Source organism: Cupressus sempervirens, chromosome 8, assembly GCF_028749045.1.
Source record: "Cupressus sempervirens isolate cs-2001-9-10 chromosome 8, ASM2874904v1, whole genome shotgun sequence".
Classification (NCBI taxonomy): domain Eukaryota; kingdom Viridiplantae; phylum Streptophyta; class Pinopsida; order Cupressales; family Cupressaceae; genus Cupressus; species Cupressus sempervirens.
Window position 1 is genome coordinate 274,934,779 of NC_143125.1, and position 20,114 is coordinate 274,954,892.

Genomic DNA, 20,114 nt, shown 5'->3' on the forward strand with positions numbered 1-20,114 from the left:
CACATCCCCACATGGTGATGGTGGACTTGAGATACAATTTGGTACTATGGGCATCAAGGGTGTTGGTAGTCCGGGAGGTTCAGCTGATATAGGGTATAGAGATGTTCACATTGGTTCCGAGGTTGATAGAGGGGCCCGAGAGACATTGAGGGATCTTGTGTAGGGTCAACACCATGTTGTTGAGGTACTCCAACAACTTCATGACACACTGCTGCATATTATACTCCCTTGAGGTCGGAGTAGGGAGAGAGGTGCCCATGATGCATCTGTCAGTTTACACAGGTCTTGAGTAGATGACAGGTTTAGAGATGGTGGTAGGATTAGAGCATATGATCAAGTCAGGATAGTTAATAAAATTGATAGGATTGGTACTTATGATAGGCCACAAAGGCCTACGTTTTTGAGACCTGAGGCAAATGCAGTCATTACAGAGATTGAGGCTGCACCTTTTGTAGATCATGTGGTAGTACGCTTTGTTGAGTGAGATGCTCTTTCGCAAGCAATCAAGCAGAACCTTAATTTTGATAGAATGTTGTTGCATAAGCAAGAGCATTCTAGAGGTGGGCCTGCTACTGATAGACACAGGCCTACGAGGACTGATTTATGAGAAGTGGCCTGTAAGATGACTTTTGAGCACTTTGATGACAGTGGTAGAGTGACAGCTTGAGCTTGGGTCCATAAGCTCGACACATAGTTGGCAATGTGTCCAATGATTGAGGGGGATGCTATTAGATTTGGTGTGTTTTACCTTGATAGAGTTGCCCATGATTGGTGGTACCATGGGTTGGTCTCCTTACATCATGATTAGATTGTTTCCTCTCAGGAGTTTGTGGGTTGACTGATAGAGAGATTTGATAGGAAGGATCCTGAGGTATATTTCAGAGAGTTAGCTCAGCTGAGGTAGATTGGTGGCTTAGAGGCTTACATCAGTAAGTTCCAAAGGCTTTCAATGATGGTATATGATATTTGAGCAAAGGCGAGTGATGCTGTTTATGAAGGAATTGGTTGAACCCCTCTGAGGGTGGGTTCAATAATTAGACCCATCTACTTTACAGGAGGCTATGAGGAAAGCAAGAGATCTTGAGTCATCTTCATGAGGCAAGTTTGCTTTGAAGTCTTCTGCCCCTTCGCCTATTGATGAGGAGCATTGCCAGATACTGAGGACAGGGGGAAATCAGTTGGGAAGAATGATGATGTTTCATGGGAGGATATGAGGAGGAAACGACTTTGTTTTTGGTGCAAGGGACCTTTTTCCAAGGGTCACACTTGCCCATTGAGGCGTAAGGGAGCAGTGAACTATACCATGTGGGTTTACTATGATGAGATTGAGTTTGAGTCATCACAACTCATGATCGGAGTGCTAGTAGGGTATATAAGGTGATGAGTACATACAACTTCATATTTGATCCACATGTGCAAGAGATATATATCGGTTATAGAGTTTATCTGTACCTAAGTGTGATGTATGCTAGGATGGCTGGGTTGTTGCAGTGAACGAGAGTATACTGAAACTTCCTAGGAGTTGCCTTCTGGTGCTACTTTGGTTTCTACATCATCAACACATGTATGGAGTGTCGTTTATATATTATGCCGTTTATCCTGATGATATTGCTGTTATGGAGATGGTTCAGCGATGACAAGGATGTCATGTGCATTTTCTTATGGGATTTTGGTGGAGGTTGAAGTTTGGTATGTTACTGGATTGCCGAAGGACTGACAATCTTGGGGAGGGAGGATTGTAATGTCCTGTTTTTAGGAGGTTCTTGCAGTTGGCTAGGCCAGTTCATCATGGCGACCTTTGTGAGCTAGCAATATGTTTTGAGGGTCTCTGAGGAAGACTTGAAATTTTTAGTAAGTCTATTTTGGGTAGTTACTATATTTGGCAGGGTTGTGGTGGCATTGGCAGTTGGTCGTCATCTGCATATGATTGATCTTTTTATTGATGGAGTGCATATTTATTAAACTATCAATGAGGGTTCATTATTATAAAAGCACTTTATGTTATTTCATGTTATTGGTGTTTTGAAGTTGAAGCCTCTGAAGTGAAAAATTTATTTTAGAGAAGTTATTTATTTAAAAGAATTAGATGGAAGCTTCCAATTAATGGTGTATTGGTAAGGCCAAGTGGATTTTAAAAAGATGGCTTCATGAAGCAAATAGAGCATCCAATTAATTTTTATTTTCTTGATATTTTCCTGAGGTCTTTGAGATTGAGTTTGAGCTTCAATCCACTGCTGAAGTATAATGGCATTGATTTGATTACAATCTGGATATTGGAAGCTTCTTTTACTGTTTTTCACTGTGGCTGAGGATCAACTGTTAGTGATGAATTTGGAGTTGTCGTATGCCCTTTCATATATGCTGCTGGGGAAGGCGATTTGTGGCTTGAAGAAATTGTTAGTAGTTATCACTGTCTGGGCATCCAATTACCTTGCTGGTGGGCATCTTCCTGACTATCTTCAAGGTGCTTGATATCATTGATTAATCTCTGGTTTATTTTCAATAAGGCATTGATATCTCTGTATCCTAGATGCTATGCAACCTCTTTCTGGTGTTATTATTGTCTGCAAAATAAGCACCTGATGTGCATGTTAATTGCTATAAATGAAGCGGCTGGGGTCTGTCATGATGTTGACATAATTTGGTGACTGTAATTCTGCATTGAAACATCTATGAATCCCTGCATGTTGGGAGCGACCAGTAATCTATTATTTCCAAAGCCGAGTCTTGCTGTTAGGTGTGGTTACACCTGCATTTAAGGACGCCTGATATTTGGGAGCATAGCATCGGGTTTCTGCTATAATCCCAAGCTTGGGGGGGGGGGGGTGGGCGGGGTGGGTGCGCATTGGCTGTGACAAATGGGTGGCATTGTGAGGGAACAGAATATCCTATCGGGCCTGACAGCTAACACCTTTAAGGGCGGCCATGTAGTCAATCTGTTAATTTCATTTCAGTACTTGGCATTATAGTTGTGGATTACTTATTTGTATTGGCTTTTTTGAAAAAAAAAAGTATATATATTTCAAGAAACAAAAGCAATAAAATGCAAAATTCCAGAAACTTGTCCATATCATTCAGTGGTGTCATTTTGAGCCAGTGTGGGCTCTTTACAGAAATTTTTATGCACAGTCAGCTGCATCAGAAAACAACCTTGAAAAGCATTTACTGTTAGGTTGAGAAATTTGAGATTGGTAATATAGTGGATACCCATATGATTACAGACTGTTTCCTGTTTGAAGATTTTGTGGTTAATATAGCTTCTCTGGATAACTTTAGCATACTGACAACAATCTGGTTTGTTTCCAAGGTAAAATTACTTCATAATACTGTCTCAAGTTACCAATACTTGGGGATTCTTGATATTTTATTTGCTATATTTGCGAGTGGTTTACATTTTCTATCATGTTGACTCATTTTTGATTAAGATGGAACCATATGGAAGATGTATGACTTGTTTTCATTAAATTGTAGGTTTTGGAAGGGTTAGATCCAGTACGAAAGCGACCCGGGATGTACATTGGAAGCACAGGACCTCGTGGTCTACATCATTTGGTTTTAATCTGAATACTTTTATTAAATTTTTTACCTTTATGAATATAAAGCATCCATTTTAAAATACTTTTTGACCTTACTATGTTTCATTCGTGTATTTTGTGCATGAAATAAGGTTTTTGAAGTTTTGGATAATTCCATTGATGAGGCTCAGGCTGGGTTTGCTACAACCATTGATGTTATTCTCTTCCCTGATGACTCTGTTAGCATCAGAGATAATGGCCGCGGGGTATGGATTTATAATTTATTCTTTGATAATGCATTTCTTTCCTTATAGCCAACTTTGCAACTCCATATGAATAGTGTTTGGAGGATTGAAAATTGGAAATGGCTGTCCTATTATGTGTGACATGCTAAACCATAACAATTCTAAACATTGTCTGAAAATTTTAAATTAAATAGAACTAACTACCTAGCAGTTTAACAGAGAAGTAACTTTTTCTTTTTTCACATGAACATGAAATTTGTCCACAACTGAATTAGATGCCTTCAAATGAATGGACATAAAACAATAACATGAATTGGCTTCAAATGATAAAGATTACAAATAACAATTTACAACTTCTTCAAATGAAACAGACTCTTTAATTTACAACTTCTTCAATTTACAACAATTTACTCTTTTGTTATGTCTTATGTTTCCTTCTCTCTACAGACACTTTGGATAAAAATAAAAATACTGTTGTTTATTTATTATTTTAACTTGTTTCGGATTTTGAAGTTTTAGTAATATTTCAGCATTTTTCTTCTTTTAAACTCAAGTGATTGAATTTCATTACACTTGTAGTTTGCAGTGTTTGGAATTTTACTATGATCCACATTGATCATGTGTAGATTCATTTGCATCATCTTCTATTAGCAGGTCAACAAAATTTAACAGTTTGTTTCACTCTATTCAAGCCTTGTCAGTATTATTAATAATTTTCCTGGAGTATGTGCAGCAAATATCAGTGGACTGAAATTCTTTTTAAATAGCTTGGTTATGGTGTCTTCAGCTGCAAAAGTTACAAGCTTCTATGTATATGTATCACAATCAAGCCTCATGTTCTCCTTGAAGCTTCCGATTTTTTTTTGCAGTTAATGAATGAAAGGATATCCTCAAAACCTGTTGAAAGCAGGGGACCACAGGACTGTATTACTAGGGCTGGTATCTGTATACTTGCCTTCCGGCCTATATCCACTACTTTCACAATTTGAATATCTTGATATATTTTCAGATGTTATTTAAATTGCAGTGTAAGGATTCTGGCAGAGACACCAATAAATCATGTTAAATTGTGATTGTTATTACAATTTTATTATAATTTCATAGGTTGAAAGGTGATCTTAATGCACTGGTAAAATGCTAAATGTAAGCATCATGTAGCTCTAGTGACATAGATGAAGCGATATCATTGTTGACCTATTGATTTTTTTGCATAGACTGTGTTGTCCCCATGAATTTCTTATGGTTCCTTGTTCTTGTTAATCTGTCATTCTCAAAATGTATGATTATGTATAGCATACAGTGCAATGTAAATTGGAGTAGTTATGATTGTCTTTCAGAATCAAAGTGAAATAGCTATGCGAGCTATCATATTTCCCATATTTGTTTTCTGGTTGTGACTGAAATTTAAATTGTAATGTCACATTTAATCTTATATATTTGTTGAATGTTGGCACACAATGCACTTATGAGGTCATTCATTAGTGATAACAGTATCATTAAATCTTCTCAACATTTATACCTTTACAAAGAAATTGACATATTGTTCTTGGGACAGACAATATTTACTCATGAAATCAATGTCATGGTATTTGGTGCAGATTCCTACCGATTTACATCCCATCACACAGAAATCTGCTTTGGAGACCGTATTAACGGTATGTATTGTTAAGAAGTGAAGTGCCTTTGTTAGCAAGTAAATAAGCTTATTAATAGTTGTGTTTTACTGTTAGTTCAGTTCTGAATTTTAAAGTTTTTGTCTGTTTTAAAACATTTTAGTTATCTCTTTCGTCCATTTGGAGTCAATGGCTAACATTGTTCTGTCCCTTCGTCTCATATTACTTATTAAAATATGCATTTACAATATAAATCTTGATGGAGAACATATTCATATCATGGAGCCATTGGTTTTAACATTGCCTTGTCTCCCTTATCTTATCTACAATAATAATTAACCAATCATTTGGTTAATTTTGTACCATGAGAATATAAACAAATTGTCAGGGGCATTCACAATGATTATAATGACAAGGTTTGAGTCTATCTTGGCTTGTAACCATTTTCTTAACTCCCTTGCTCATTTGACTACAACAATTTCATATTATAATATTCAAAACACAATGGTATTTGTTTTATTGGCAAGCAAACTTTACAAACCATATTGTGCATCATAGTAGATAAGTGTGCACAAATTCATATATATGATAGTCTATCTTTGGAGATGAACATCATTTGAACCATTGGCAACAAGCGTTAATGTACATTAGTTTGTAAGCAAATCTTTTGATGAAATTCATGTCTCATCCATACTACTATTGTAGGTAATTCATCCTAGACAGCGCTATAATTTACTTGATTGAGCTCCTCCTATTCAACTCATAGTTTGTTTTTCTAAAAAAAATGCTTTGAAATATTTTTCCATTAACAATAGGAAGCTGTACATAGCACAAAAGCAGAACAAAGAGAAAGAAAAAGTGTTGGAGGGCTTGGGGGTGATCTAATCATTTTGGGGCCTGTTGTGAGGTTTTGAGACCATCGCCCATTGCAAATGGGGACCCCCTCTTTCTGCTTTAGCAGTAGGAGAAGGTGGTCTTAGGAGTCTTCGTTGGCACAATATCAAGTATCCAAACCTAAGAGGGAATTTGATGAAAAAAGGGTGAGTAATTAGCCAAGACATTGAACTTGAGCTTAGGCATGAACAAGGCAAGAAGTGGCTAAGTATAGGAGCAGTGGGTTTCATAAGGGAATCTTGAGGGCCCTTGAGGATAAAATCTTCTTCACATCCAAAATTCCGCCCTCCCCATCTTGCATTAGCTTCAATTCCCACTTAGAGATCCAAGTACTAAAGGGCCTTAGAGGTGTAAGTGGGTATGATACTGACATGAACTCTTGAGGAATTTTGAAATCTGTTTGGGAAGAGCAAAAACAAACATGAATCAGACCTTTAGTGCTGACTAAGTCAGGTTTAAGTTAATGCCAATTTGCCTTATGGAGGAGCATGGAAGGCTTGCTGGCATGTTGAATTGGCAAAACTAAGTTTGGAAGTTGAACTTTGGAACAATGTTGGAATCTTAGGTAGGAGCGGAATCTGCCCCTTTGCCTAGGATTTTATCCTTGCAGCATAAGATTTCCACCCTCTAGAAGGCATAAAGAATTCAACATGATTGACAACATAGTGCAAAACAAATGGGTGGGCCAAGTCTTGAAGTCAGGTGATGAATTGAAGGAGAATGGAGTTTTGGGTTTTTGGGTAGGAGCGAAATCTGCCCCTTACCCAAGATTTTGTCCTCATCCAACTGAAAATTGTGATCATTTGGGTAAGAGAATTCAACCATTAAGGAGGCATGATGTGGAATGAAATGAAGTCTTGTGCTGGGGGGTAAGTTCATGAGGGGGGGAAGTTGAACAAATCGGATTATATGAAAATGGTCAATCCTTGGGTAGTGGTAGAAACCACTCTCTACCTAGGATTTTAATCCTCTCGACACGATGACTTCCGCCCTGAGAACAAAATCCTCAAACAAACTTGTCAGCCGATTGGATGGTCCCGACGGTGTCTCTGTAGCCGACGGAATGATTGTTGTCAGTGTTTTGTATTCTGTAGCCGACGGGTAAATAGTTTGTAGCGGATATAATGTTTGTGGCCGACGGACTCCTTCGGGAAGGTTCGGCAGATAGTATTTATATCCCGTCTGGGATCATTGTAAAGCATCTACTATCATTGATCTTATCAAGCATAATGTATGTCTGGCATATGCGAATATAATTTTGATATTCTCTGTATGCGTTGATTTCCTTACCAGTACGGTAAACATTTGGCGCCGTTGCCTTATGAATTTGGAAGGTGGGAGGAATGAAGATTAATGCCAAATCAGCTTAACAAGGATCGGAATAAGGTCAAGGCAAAAGATGGAATCCGTACTGTGCAAGAGAATTTAATTCTAGCACAGAAAGCCGAACGTCGACAGAGATTTCAGAAGATTGCCGACTGAAACCGGAGCACTGAAGAATTGTTGGAGGAGACTCGGCAGCGGGTGGAATTGGTGGAAGAAGCACGGGAGGAGTTCTTGAATTTGTGTTCGCCGAGGGAAGAAAATTCAGATGGAAGAGCATCAACTCGCACGGCTCGCAGTGCCGAGGGAGCATGAGCATGGAGTGACCTCTTCGTCCGGGATAGACTTCCGCGGGAAACAACTTCAAAAGATCCTTCTTCTTCACCAAGGTTCGCAGTTGTCGACACCTCCGGTGTGGGAGTGTAGATTGTCGGTGTGGGAGTTCAGACTGTCGGTGCGGGAATGCAGACTGCCGGTGTGGGAGTGCAAACCTCCGGTGTTGGAGTAAACAACGCCAGTGTTGCAGGACCCAGTAACGCCTCTCTACCAAATTCAGTTGTGATGGCGGGACCCAAAGAAAAGCTGCCGAAGTTTGAGGGCGATGGTACAGCCGACCCCATCCGACCTTGTAAGACATGTGAGACGATCTGGCGAGCAAATGGAATCACAGATGCCAACGAATGGGTCAGGCAATTTCCGGAAACCCTACGGGGTGTGGCGATTGATTGGTTTTCGGATACGGATCCACAAAGGCTAAATAGCTGGGATAACATTAAAAAGGAGTTCCTGGCGGAATTTAAACTCTTGCGGGATGATAAAGAAATCGTAGTGGAGATTTTCAATACCAAACAAGGGAAGCACGAAATGGTCCGCGTCTACGCCAGGAGATTAAAAGACTTAATAAACAAAATGGAAAGCAAGCCGGCAGATGGATTGCAGAAAAGATGGTTCGTGGACGGCCTACGCTCGAAGTTGCGGAGGAAAATGAAAATTGTGCCATCGTCGTCATATGCGGACACGTATAACAGAGCACTGGACCTTGAAAGTGAGTAGAAGACAAAGAAGAAGAAAACTAGCTCCTCTGATTCTGATGACGACGAGCCCCCCAGAGATGATAGCAGGACGACGAAGGCAGCAGCAAGAAGGTTCGTGTCCTACAGAAGGATATGGTTCGCATGATGAAGGAGTTTAAAAACATGCACAAGGAGCCAAAAGGCAGTAAACTGTGGTGCACGGAGTGTAAGATCGACGATCATACTAAAGGATCGTGTTCAAAGAACCAATTTTGTGACATTTGTCAGATCATGGGCCATTTGACAAAAGAGTGCCCTTTTAACATGAAGACAAGATGATCTCCGTAGGTGCTTCTTACACAGGAGGCTTCCCCGTTAGGCAGTAGCGGAAATACGAATAGCGCAAGTGCCACATCCGAAGGATACAGGAATAATAAGAGGGCAAAATAACAACAATGCGAACAATAACAATAATAATCAGAGCCGAAGTCGAACCCAGTATGATGCAAACGGACGGCCGATCATTCAATGCCAAGCATGTAATTTGTGGGGTCATTTTGCGCTGGATTGTGCAACGGCAAACACATCGAAATTATTATGTAGATGATGCGAACCCAGCGATCACGAAGATTCCAAGTGTCCAAAGTCTGGAGTGAACTTGATCACTGTCGGCACAGATGTAGAGGAGGTTTTGGCAATTACACGGAGGCAAGCGGAGGAAAAGAGAAAATTGGGGGAAGCGCAGGCGGAAATTGCAAAGGCATCATCGGTGGAGACATCTCAGTTGAAGGACATCATTGGCACCTTGGCAAGGAACTTCGCAGAACAAAACATTGCACGACAGATCTTGCAAACGCAGATACCGGTCAAGATAAGTGACCTCCTTCTCACAATGCCCTAGTTACGGACGGTCATTCTGAATAATACACCGTTTTTGGAAGCAATGGAGGACACAGGAAGGGACAATAGGGAAGTGATGACAACAGACCCAATGCTGTTGGCACTCATCTCCGGACGGCATCTGACGGTCGTCGAGATGGGGATTTTGGAAAATGTTCTGATAGACACAATTGTTGACGGAGGGTCCGGCGTGAATGTGTTATCGGAGGAGACCTGGAAGAAGTTGGGAAAATCGACAATGTGGCCACCAGCATTCCAATTGGTCACGGTAGACCAACACGGAATCAAACCGTTGGGAATCTTGAAGGCGCAACCGGTATCTATTGGAACGCAACCATTTTTATTGGATTTTGTCGTTATTCCATTGAAAAGAAAAGAATATGATGCTATTTTGGGACGGGATTGGTTGGTGCAAGCAAAACATGATTGGAAACGAAATACCCTATCAATGGAGGGCGGAGGCAAAAGATTCATAATTGACCTGCACATGCAAATGGTCGGTGAGGAGGCAGCATCGTCAGATTCAGAAAGTGACGACGAAGGAAAGAGGAGAATGAAACCAGACAAAGGAGGAGTATTGAGACTTGACGGAGGATCGAATGATGACGACCTGGACTCAGTGAATGGTCTCTTCCACTGGCAGCTAGAGGACTACGAACTGTTTTCGAGTTGCAATATGTTAAGGGTCGATGAAGGGGAGAAAACAGAGGAAAATGAATGTCCGAAAGAATATAGAGAAGTGGAAGAAGGAAAGGCCGTTACAGCTGAAGTTGAGGGGACGAACATCCAGTCAAAGCCCAGAAAAAAGCAAGATCCTATTGTCGAGTACACGGCGAACGGACCGCGCAGAAAGAAAAGGTTACACCACAGCATAAAATTAGTTGAACAGTGCCGATGGCAAGGAAATAATCTAGATGCGCAACGACCGCAAACAGAGTGGGTGACGGAGGTGACACAAAATAGGCATAAGGCGTGGCATGACAAACTCAACAGGTTTCAGCCAAGGCAGTTGGTACTCAAGTGCGACGGTCGGAATGAAATCAAACAACGGTTTAAGGCAAGATGGGTTGGACCATAGCAGATTCGAGAGGTTGGCGATAATGGAGCAGTCAAATTGTTAACCTTGAACGGGGAAGAGGTCCCTCAGGCAGTCAACGGATCCAAATTAAAGCTCTACCATCTTAGAAAGATGCCGTCGTCATTGTCGTCGTCGAATGCCCAAAGGATGCCCTTGTCGTCTTTGTCATTCGAAAGTGGCGAGACTTCAAAGACAAATTGAGATGCTTCATATATATTGAAAAAAAAAAAATTCAAAAAAAAGAAAAAGAAAAAAAAAAGAAAAAAAAAGAAAGAAGGGGGGCCCACGGGCAGTCTGTCCGCGGGTGAAAAAAAAGAAAGAAAAAGGTCTGCGGGTGTAAAAAAGCAAAGGCCTCGCGGACAGTCTGTTTGCGGGTAAATGAAAAGTCCCACGGGTAGAGTCTATTTGCGGGTGTGAAAGGCAAAGGCCCTGTGGACATTCTGTCCGCGGGTAAATGAAAAGCCCCGTGGGCAGCCTGTCTGCGGGCTTTAAATTCTCTAACTTCTCCCCTGGAAAGTGTCCCGCGGTCAATTTCCTCCTCCGGCCTATCTAGTCCGCGGCAGCTTTCGCGGGCTTTGATCATATCACATACAATGAGACTGCATGGGAAGAAAGAATAAGTTTTGGCAGACTGTCTGTGGAGGGCAGCCCGTGGGGTCCTTTTCCCGTGGTGTTGTACCTGCGGAGCCTTCGAAATTTTTTCCCCGCGGAAACGTTTTGGTAGACCGTCAGCTATCGCTAGACTTATTCCCGCGGAGTCTATTCTGCCAATGAATTGAGTCAGTCATCCAGCAGCACCTTCTTCCCGAGGACGACGACAGGAGTACTTCTCTCCACGGGCTGTGTTATTGGTGCTCCTCCGCGTATAAAACAGAACGCTCCGCGGATTTCATATTCAGGCGAAATTTTGAGGAAGTTATAGAACTTGCCATGAGATCTTTGAGGAAGTGACGGCTACGAGCAAAGACAAGACAAATAGCACCCCGAATCCGCACTGGAAGATAAGTGTCTGATCGATCTTGGGATCATCCAAATCAATAGAGTTTTACATTGCTTTGTTTCAATTCGGGATTTTAATGTTCTTATCAAAGTGCGTTGATGAAGGCAAGTCTCCTTTCACGGATTTCCGATGTTCAAAGTACATGCATCGTATGCTTGAGCAGATTCGACGCTTGTTCTGAAAACGATACTCCAAATTCACGCTGTGCTCGTCAGCCGTGGTTTAAATTCATGAAATTTTGAGGGTCTTATTTGCAGAAGATTGTCTGCAAAACACGCAAAGGAGAAATTTCGAAGGCAAAGCTCATTTGTTTGTGTATTGTTTCTCATTGTCGGAGGAGACGTTTCAGTGAATGATTGTCAGAGTTCTGTTTCTCATTTGGGGAGGAGGTAGAAGATGGGTGTGAATAAGGTGTGTGGAGGACTGGAAAATTTTAATTGGAGGCATCGGAGGATTGGAATACAGGAGGGGGAAAGAGGTGTGTGTTAGGCTGGAAGCTGCATGAGAAGACAATGGAAGCAATCAATAGTAACCAAAAAAAATAAAAAATAAAAAAGTGACGACAGATTCAAATTGTTCAGAATGAGTTATAGATGATGCCAAAGGAAAGGGGACGCATCCGTGGTTGCCAGAATGAGTGTAGAATTGGCAGAAAATGACAAAGATGGTGTTGTTGGGGTGCTGCCCCAGGACCTTGCGGGGGCATTGCCCCCTCGACCCCCAATCATTGCGTATATCAGTCGTGGGAGTCTGACCAATTGAGAAGAGTTGAAGTTGTTGCAGGCATGGACTTTCTGTGTACCAGAGGCACTGGGAGTAGGTGTTGGCCGGGAGGCTGTCTTGGTGGATGCGTAGAGAGCTCGGGAGGAGCTAATCATCTAGTTGGAGGCAGTGCAGCGACACTTGGCTCAGGGTACCGAGGAATTGAAAATAGAGAAAGCAACACAGGTGGCTATCAAGGTCAGCTTCATTGAGGAGGCAGAGTGTTGTGTTAGCAGAGGCTACAGGCACAGGACAAAGTGACAGTGATGTGTCAGAAGCAGATTTATCTTGTTGTAATTAGTCCGTTAATGTATTTTGTTTGTTAATTTGTCTCAGATATTTTGTTAGTCGTCAGGAGACGACTTTTCTTTTTGGGAGGGATGGTGTCAACTGACTGGATGGTCCCGACGGTGTTTCTATAGCCGACGAAATGATTGTTGTCAGTGTTTTGTATTTTGTAGCCGACAGGTAAATAGTTTGTAGCAGATATAATGTTTGTGGCCGACGGACTCCTTTGGGAAGGTTCAACGGATAGTATTTATATCTCGTCTGGGATCATTGTAAAGCATCTACTATCATTGATCTTATCAAGCATAATGTATGTCTGGCATATGCGAATATAATTTTGCTATTCTCTGTATGCGTTGATTTCCTTACCAGTACGGTAAACAAAACCTAGACTTAGCCTTAGCAAAATGGAATTCAAAGCTTGTCTTTGGTTGCTAATGTGATGACCCCTTCTACTAGGTCAACTTAAATTGATCCTTGAAAGCAAATGTGATCCTTTAGAATTCAATTCTTGGTAGAATTAATCGTATTTGAACTTAACTTGTAAATATCATCACTAAATACTATTAGTAATTTTGGATAATGTCCATAATCCCCACGTATCAAATTCTATAATCGAAGGTAGATTTACAGCTGCTCGAGTTTGGACACGATCTACTTGGGGACACATCTTGGGATCCCTTGCCCAAACATAAGCACTCCTCCCTCTGTGCAGACTCCCTATCCACTATGTATTAATACAAGAGGTCTTATAGACTTATCCACATTTTACTATTAGTATTAATTGTTATATTAGATTTCTCTCTTAAATATCAGAAAATAATAATATTTAGTTTCTCCTAATAATGATAATAGTATTAATAAGTAATAGGGTCTCTATTCTCAACATAATATTAGTTCTATTTTTATTATTTAAACAAATGACATTGCTATTTATATTCAATATTGGTCATTATATTATGAATTTTGTTATATTCCTAATGATAAATGAAGAATTCATTCCATAATAATATTATCATGACTTATAAACATAATATTCAAATTGATACTCCTTTACTTAAAATGATAATAGTTACATTTAAATGTTACTTGTTTTTCATGGTTATAAGATCCATTCATGTTATCTCCTTCTACATTTTACACTCTGCTTGGCTTGTGGCCGGTCCCTTACCTATGTGGCATATTAGTTGTTGATTTCTTAAATCCCATCTTCTTTTTGTTCGGAGGTCCTCTCTCAAAATTTTCCATGGTGGTAACATCCTTATCAACCAGGAACGAAAACCTTTTTATAAATATCTTTAATACCTTTGTACCTCCTTATCCGCTTACATAGCTAGTGGCTGATGTCACTCCATTAATCTAACATGGCTCGTGTATTAATGCTAGTGGCTCCTTCATTTATAGTTTTTTAATCCTGCTATTTTGGGTAATGCTCTCTTAATTATCTCCCCCCAATCGCTCCTCATCATCCCCTTATTTATGTTCCTTTTTCCATATATCTCCCCCAGTCCCTTATCTGCCCATATTTTCCACCATTATATACCGATGGGACAAGCTGCTCATGTGGCGGTTTATACATGCATGATTTTTAAAGTGTCGGCTTATGTGGGGGCATCGTTCCCCTTACAACTAATAATTATCACCACTTCCTTATGCAAATGCTCTTAATTGTTACATGTTGGTTATTATTAATTTATTATAGTCATTTACTTATTTAGTTATAATTTATTATGTATTATTCCTTCAATAAATAATCAGTCATTCCAATATACAATTTTGATCATTTACTTAATCAAATGGTTATTGTAAGTAGAGTTGTTTATAATAATTAAATAATATATTTCATTATGAGAGAAGTAGAGAAATAATTATATATATTATTAGATTTAATATGTTTGTAATATGTATATCACTAATGGGTGTCTATGACGATATAGTCATTATCTGTTATTTATTATTTTGGGCTCATGGCAGCTAACATCACATGAAGTGATGAAAAAACTAAGTTCCCGCTGAAGTTATAAATGATGTAAATTTGAGATTAGAGAAATTGCAAGGTTGATGGAAAATCCTCTTGTAGGCTTCAATTCTGCGGTGTTTTAGTGACAATGGAAATGCAGATTGAGTTTGGAGAGGTTACACAAAAGGAGACCATTAATCTGGATGAGATACAAACTGGATCAGAATGGAGGAATATAAGGATCAGTCCAAGTCATTGCAAAGTAGAAATTGATTGAGCAAAACATGTCTGCTGGCGGTGAGCTGGGCAGAGAAAGGAAAAATCCTCTAAGGGGCTAGATTTCTGCTTTGTACTAATGGGGGACTGAACTTTGAAGCTTGTAATGAATTGGAAGAGGGTCAGAGTTGCAAGTTTAGTACTCCAAGAAAAAGGAGAGGCAAGTTTAAGAGGGAAGTTTGTATGAAAACAAAGTAATTCCTTGAGGGATTGTGGAATCTGCTATCCCCTGAGGACACAAATCCTCTCCCTAGGTGAAATTCCGTCCAGCTCACAAAATCCTTGAGCTCCCTCAAAGTCCACTTGGCATGAAGACTAAGTTTGGAGTATGTTTAAGCTTCAAATTTGAAAAGGAAATCAATGAAATGCTATGACAATATCAGTTTGAGTAAATGAAAGGTGATAAGCTTCAAAAATTTGACAAGAGGGAATCCTCAGTAGAGGGTAGATTCTGCTCTTCCATGAGGATTTTATCCTCCCCAAAGCTAAATCTCCACCCCTTATTGGATGCTCAGCTTGAGGCTAACATGACTGCGATTTTGATTTTAAATATGTTAAACAGTGATCCTTTTACCAATTCAGGGTTTGATTAATTTAATTAAATTTCATTGGCCAATCTAAATCAAGTTGGCCTGTATGGGGAAAAGTGTGACTTTACCTCTTCCACTGCCTATATAAGAGGAGCTAAACCAAGATCATTTTCACAAAGCTTACCACTACATATGAGTGGCAAATTGCAGCCCTGATTGAGTGTGATTGTCTTAATCGTTTGGGGGGTAAGATTCCTTACAAGGCAGCAAACTATCTCTTAAAGGTGGTGGAGTGATTGAATGGTAGCAGATCAACCTAAGTGAAAAGATCAAGATCTTTTGGAGAACAACAGTTTTAGGTGAAATCTGGGCTTATAGCATGCTGAAAACTAGTTTTGTCTCTCAGATTTTAATGGAATTCATATCTGATTGTAAAATTATTTTACTGGTGCAGGAATACCTCCAAATTTTGTTGTGACGTCTTGTTAAGTGTTGTAATAAGGTCTAAGGGCAACAAATCATGTTGAGTTGAGCCTAATTAGACCCTTTTTGCTTGTGAACCCTGATTAGTGATCTTAGTCCATTTTGGGACTTTGAGCTATTATGGGTGATAATGATGTAATTAGTGTTTAGGCAAGGTGTTTTAAGGATAATTAGAAGTTAGGAGAGCCTTAGAGGTGAGTTGAATCACCTAGGAGTGAAATTGACCACAATGTTGAAAATTGCAAAGTTGCTCAAAAAGTTGCAAAGTTACTTTGCAACTTTGGCAACAATGTTGCAAGATTGCAAGTTTGAGCCCAAAAATCAGTTATGCCAGATAAAAGGCCTTGGCAATAATTTCAGTGGTTCATCGATCAAGGTAATACAATTAAGTTTTGTGCAAGTACAGTTCAAAATTCGCTCTGTCTTTTTGGTTTCCTTCAATTCTTTTATTCTAGGTAGTTTGCATTGATTGTTTGGCTTAGGATTCAATTTGGTCTTTAAGTCTAGTGTCTTGGGTCACTTAAGAAGTTGGTTTGAAGTGCTGAAGTTGATTGAGTAGAAAGAGTCATTTTTTTTTGAAGCTTAGACAGTGTTAGGGTTTGGAGATTACGTGGGCATATCCTAGCATTCCACAACTGGAAAACCACATGCTTTCATTGAATGCTAGGATAGGCTGTATAGAATGTTTTCCTTTCAGTTTTGGTGTTACCAAGATTGTTATGGTATTTTTGCAATGATGCCCTAGGCTAATCATTGGAATGTGGTGAGCCGGGAAGTCGTGAAAGAAGCCCATTTACAGTAGATGGAAGATTGAAGGGTGGAACCTAGTTGTGGATTAAGGTTCCTTGGACATGTATAGACCCCATATGAATGCTCAGACTCAAGGTGAGTTGTCTAGTGAAGCTTTTTAATAGTTGTTTGCAAAGTTGGTCCTAAATTGCCAATTAGGCCTATGTTTGCTTTGTTCAGGTTGAGGGTGTTGGAAGCAAAACCTAGGTGAATATTTTGGATATTGTTTAGAAGTCCCAAAAGGGTGTTTTGAAACTATATTTCATTGTAGGGGTCATTCAGGAGTTGTGGGAGATAAATTCCAAATACTCGATTAGGAGGGCTAATTCTAGTAGGTCTCTTTTAGGCCTTCCTGCAACATATCGCATTGTCAGATTCTTGGATTAGAACCAAAGCATCTACGGTGCTATGTTGAATGTATTTTTAACCTAGTTCAAAGTTATGAGAAGTGAGAAGTTGATTAGATCCAAGTTGGTAGAGGGTCTGTGGTAAGAAGTCCTTGCGAAGGAGTAGAGTTCAAGGTTAATTAGGTTGGAAAATTTGTAACTCAACCTAGAATAGTTGGGTTGTCCTGATAGAAACCTTGGGAAGGTAAGGGCAAGTCCTTGGTAGATCGTTGGGAAGGCCACTTGTAAGCAGACCCTAGATGGTCATTAAAACCTTGTTAACAAATTGTGATTGGTTTAGTTAAGACCACAAATCCCTCTACATCATCTACCAATAAAGATTAAGAACTTGGAGAAATTTGCAAGAGGATGAGGAAAATTGTTTCTAAACCCAAGTGAATCCATGATTGAATCCATTTTTTCGCTTTGTTTGAATGCCATCTTAAATATTTCAGAATCCTTATATCTCTAAAGGGGTTTAATGCATCCCTCTTCCCTTGTTTTGCAAAGTAACTCGTTAAGGAGCTTGGAGATGCTTGAGATTTTAAAGTCGCAAATAGATTCTATGAACTCAACCTCAAGTAAAGAGAAGGATTCAAATCAAACCATCCAAATGCAAGCTCAAGCTTGAAGGTTTCAACTAAGAAGAATTTTCAAGTCAAGATTGTCAAAGAACAAATTCAAGCTAAGTTTGCAATTTCAACTATGCAAGTGATTCAAGTTATCGCAATAAGATGTCAAAATGAAGATAGAGAAAGATCCAAAAGATGAAGCAATTTGGGAATATGCCATTAGATTCGAGGGCTTGATAATGTTGAGTATCATGAGATATTTTCTCTTCACCAAAAGATTGCTTAAGTCTATAAGATGAGGATGATGAGGTGACACCTAGTTGTCTTCTACCAATAAAAAAACTCTAGTTATAAACATTTTCAGTCATATCATGCCAACTGTACAATTTTCTCATTGGCTTCCAAAAGTATTGTAATTATCTTATTGACACAAAAGGAGGTGCCTTGATGTAACTGGTTCATTGAATAACCCTAATTAGGGTTTATAAGGATTAATTTTGGCCCTTGATCTTGAATCGGTCTTGGACCTTCATTGTAATTGAACAACTATAAAAGGCCAATGCCTTCTCATTTGCAATTCATTAGATTTGAGGAGATCAGATTAGAGAGCTAGAAGAAGATGTAAGCTAGCTAAGGGAGAAACTTGATCAAATTGTTGCTAGTGTTTGACGAGTCATTGTTGGTCTTCATGATAAATTATTCATTGTTGCTTTGAATATTTGAATAGTTTCTCCAATCCCTTGCTTAGAATATATTTACAATTTAAAGTTGTAGAGCTAGAATAAAATTTGCTTCAAGTAGTTTAGTTGAATGAAAGCAACTGTCAATGTTTTGTTGCTTGATTCGACATAAACTAGATCATTGGCCTCTTACTGATTGTAAGTGTGTCTTGTGCGGTGAGCTAGTGATTGTACTTAACTTCAATTGATATCCAATCTTTAGTTTGCATCCATTGATGGAATTGAAAAGGAGATATTGATTTGAAAACTATTTGACTATACCTTAGAAGCTTGCACTAATAGGGTGGAGTCGTTGAGAAGATTGCATCTAGTAGAGTCCATGTTCATCCATGCTTTCTTGTATTCATAGCCAAGAGTAGAAGTAGTTATAGTTAGCGAGTTTAGTGGAAGATCAAATATATTTTCATTGCATGTTGTGAAGCCAAATTTATCAAATCAAGTTGATATCCAGCGAATGAATAGCGGAAGTCCGCTAAGTGAATACCAATAGATCACATTATTTCACTCAGTGAGTATCCACAAATGGAAGGAACCTTGCAGTCATTTCATGATCTTACTTTGCAAGCTTAGTATGAGAGATGACCTTATTTAAGAGATGATTTGGTTTTTAGTGTTTCATCCTAAAACATTGAGCATTTCACTCTACATGTTGTAGTGGAATAAAATTCACATCAAGAGAGCCTGGACTCTACTTGAAGAAATGACAACATTGATGGGTTTGGTTCAAGACAAACCCAAATGATGGGTCAGTCCTACACAAACTTTACAACATTGTACAATATTGTTGAGAAGGGTTTGATGGGTTCATCTACTATCCAGCTTGCTCCAAATGAGACAAAATAGAAGTTCATTATGTGATAGGCATTTGGAATTTCTCATGTGGCTGATTTTCTTATCCTATAGCATAAGCATTATTCCAAAAAATAAAACACAAATGTTTAACAAGATATTTGGATTCAAACAAGGAGTGAAAGTCTCCTTAAATAAGATTACAAAACACTTTATCCATATTGGATAAGAGTTTAAATAATAGGGATAAGACTTGCAACTAATAAAATGACAGAATAAAAAAAATTCCTACACTCTATGTCATAAGTATATCCAGAAAATTGACTTCTACCTTCCACAAATGAAGAGTCTTTCAAATCAATCAACAAACTCAAACTTTTAACCCAGTCAACGGTTTAGATAACTGAACAACTTATTTAGAATAATAACAGTCACATTTCAATTGAAAATTCAATCTGATTTGTTACATTAAGTTAGCAGATCGGTATACAAACTTGAAGCTTGATCAAGCCTTGTTGTAACTTCTTGTTGCACCTCTTTCTGAATGGAAAAGGTTCTGATCAGTTCTAGGTAGCCTTTATACTTGGTTTGCTAGGGTAAGATTGATCCTAGTCCTTACTCAATTCTGCTGTTGACCACATAGAAATGAGTCTCGGACTCATCAAGGATGACCTGATGTGGGACTTGGGACTCGACCAAAAAACTTGGCAAGAACGGCAAAGTGAAAAACCCAAGAAATTTAGAGATTTTTAAGGATTTAAAACTTGGTTCATGCAACCTTTATAAAATAAATCTTAAAGACACTATAACATCATCAAATAGAAGCTAATTTGATCACATACACAAGTTAACATCAATCACATAAGTATAAACACAAATTGTGGCTTTAGGAAATCACACACTTAGATATATAAATATTCTCAAATGTTTAAAAAGCTTATGAAATATGAAATCCATG

At 39.1% G+C, this 20,114-nt stretch overlaps 1 protein-coding gene across 1 annotated transcript in view; it reads left to right on the top strand.

Moving 5' to 3' along the window:
* LOC149542498 (DNA gyrase subunit B, chloroplastic/mitochondrial-like) overlaps positions 1–20,114 on the top strand; it is a 239,640-nt gene that overhangs the window by 21,123 nt on the left and 198,403 nt on the right. Inside the window, exons 3-5 of the mRNA XM_089797436.1 lie at positions 3,472–3,552; positions 3,668–3,781; positions 5,359–5,415. Coding sequence (XP_089653562.1) covers positions 3,472–3,552; positions 3,668–3,781; positions 5,359–5,415 — 252 coding nt within the window. The remainder of the gene's footprint in view (positions 1–3,471; positions 3,553–3,667; positions 3,782–5,358; positions 5,416–20,114) is intronic.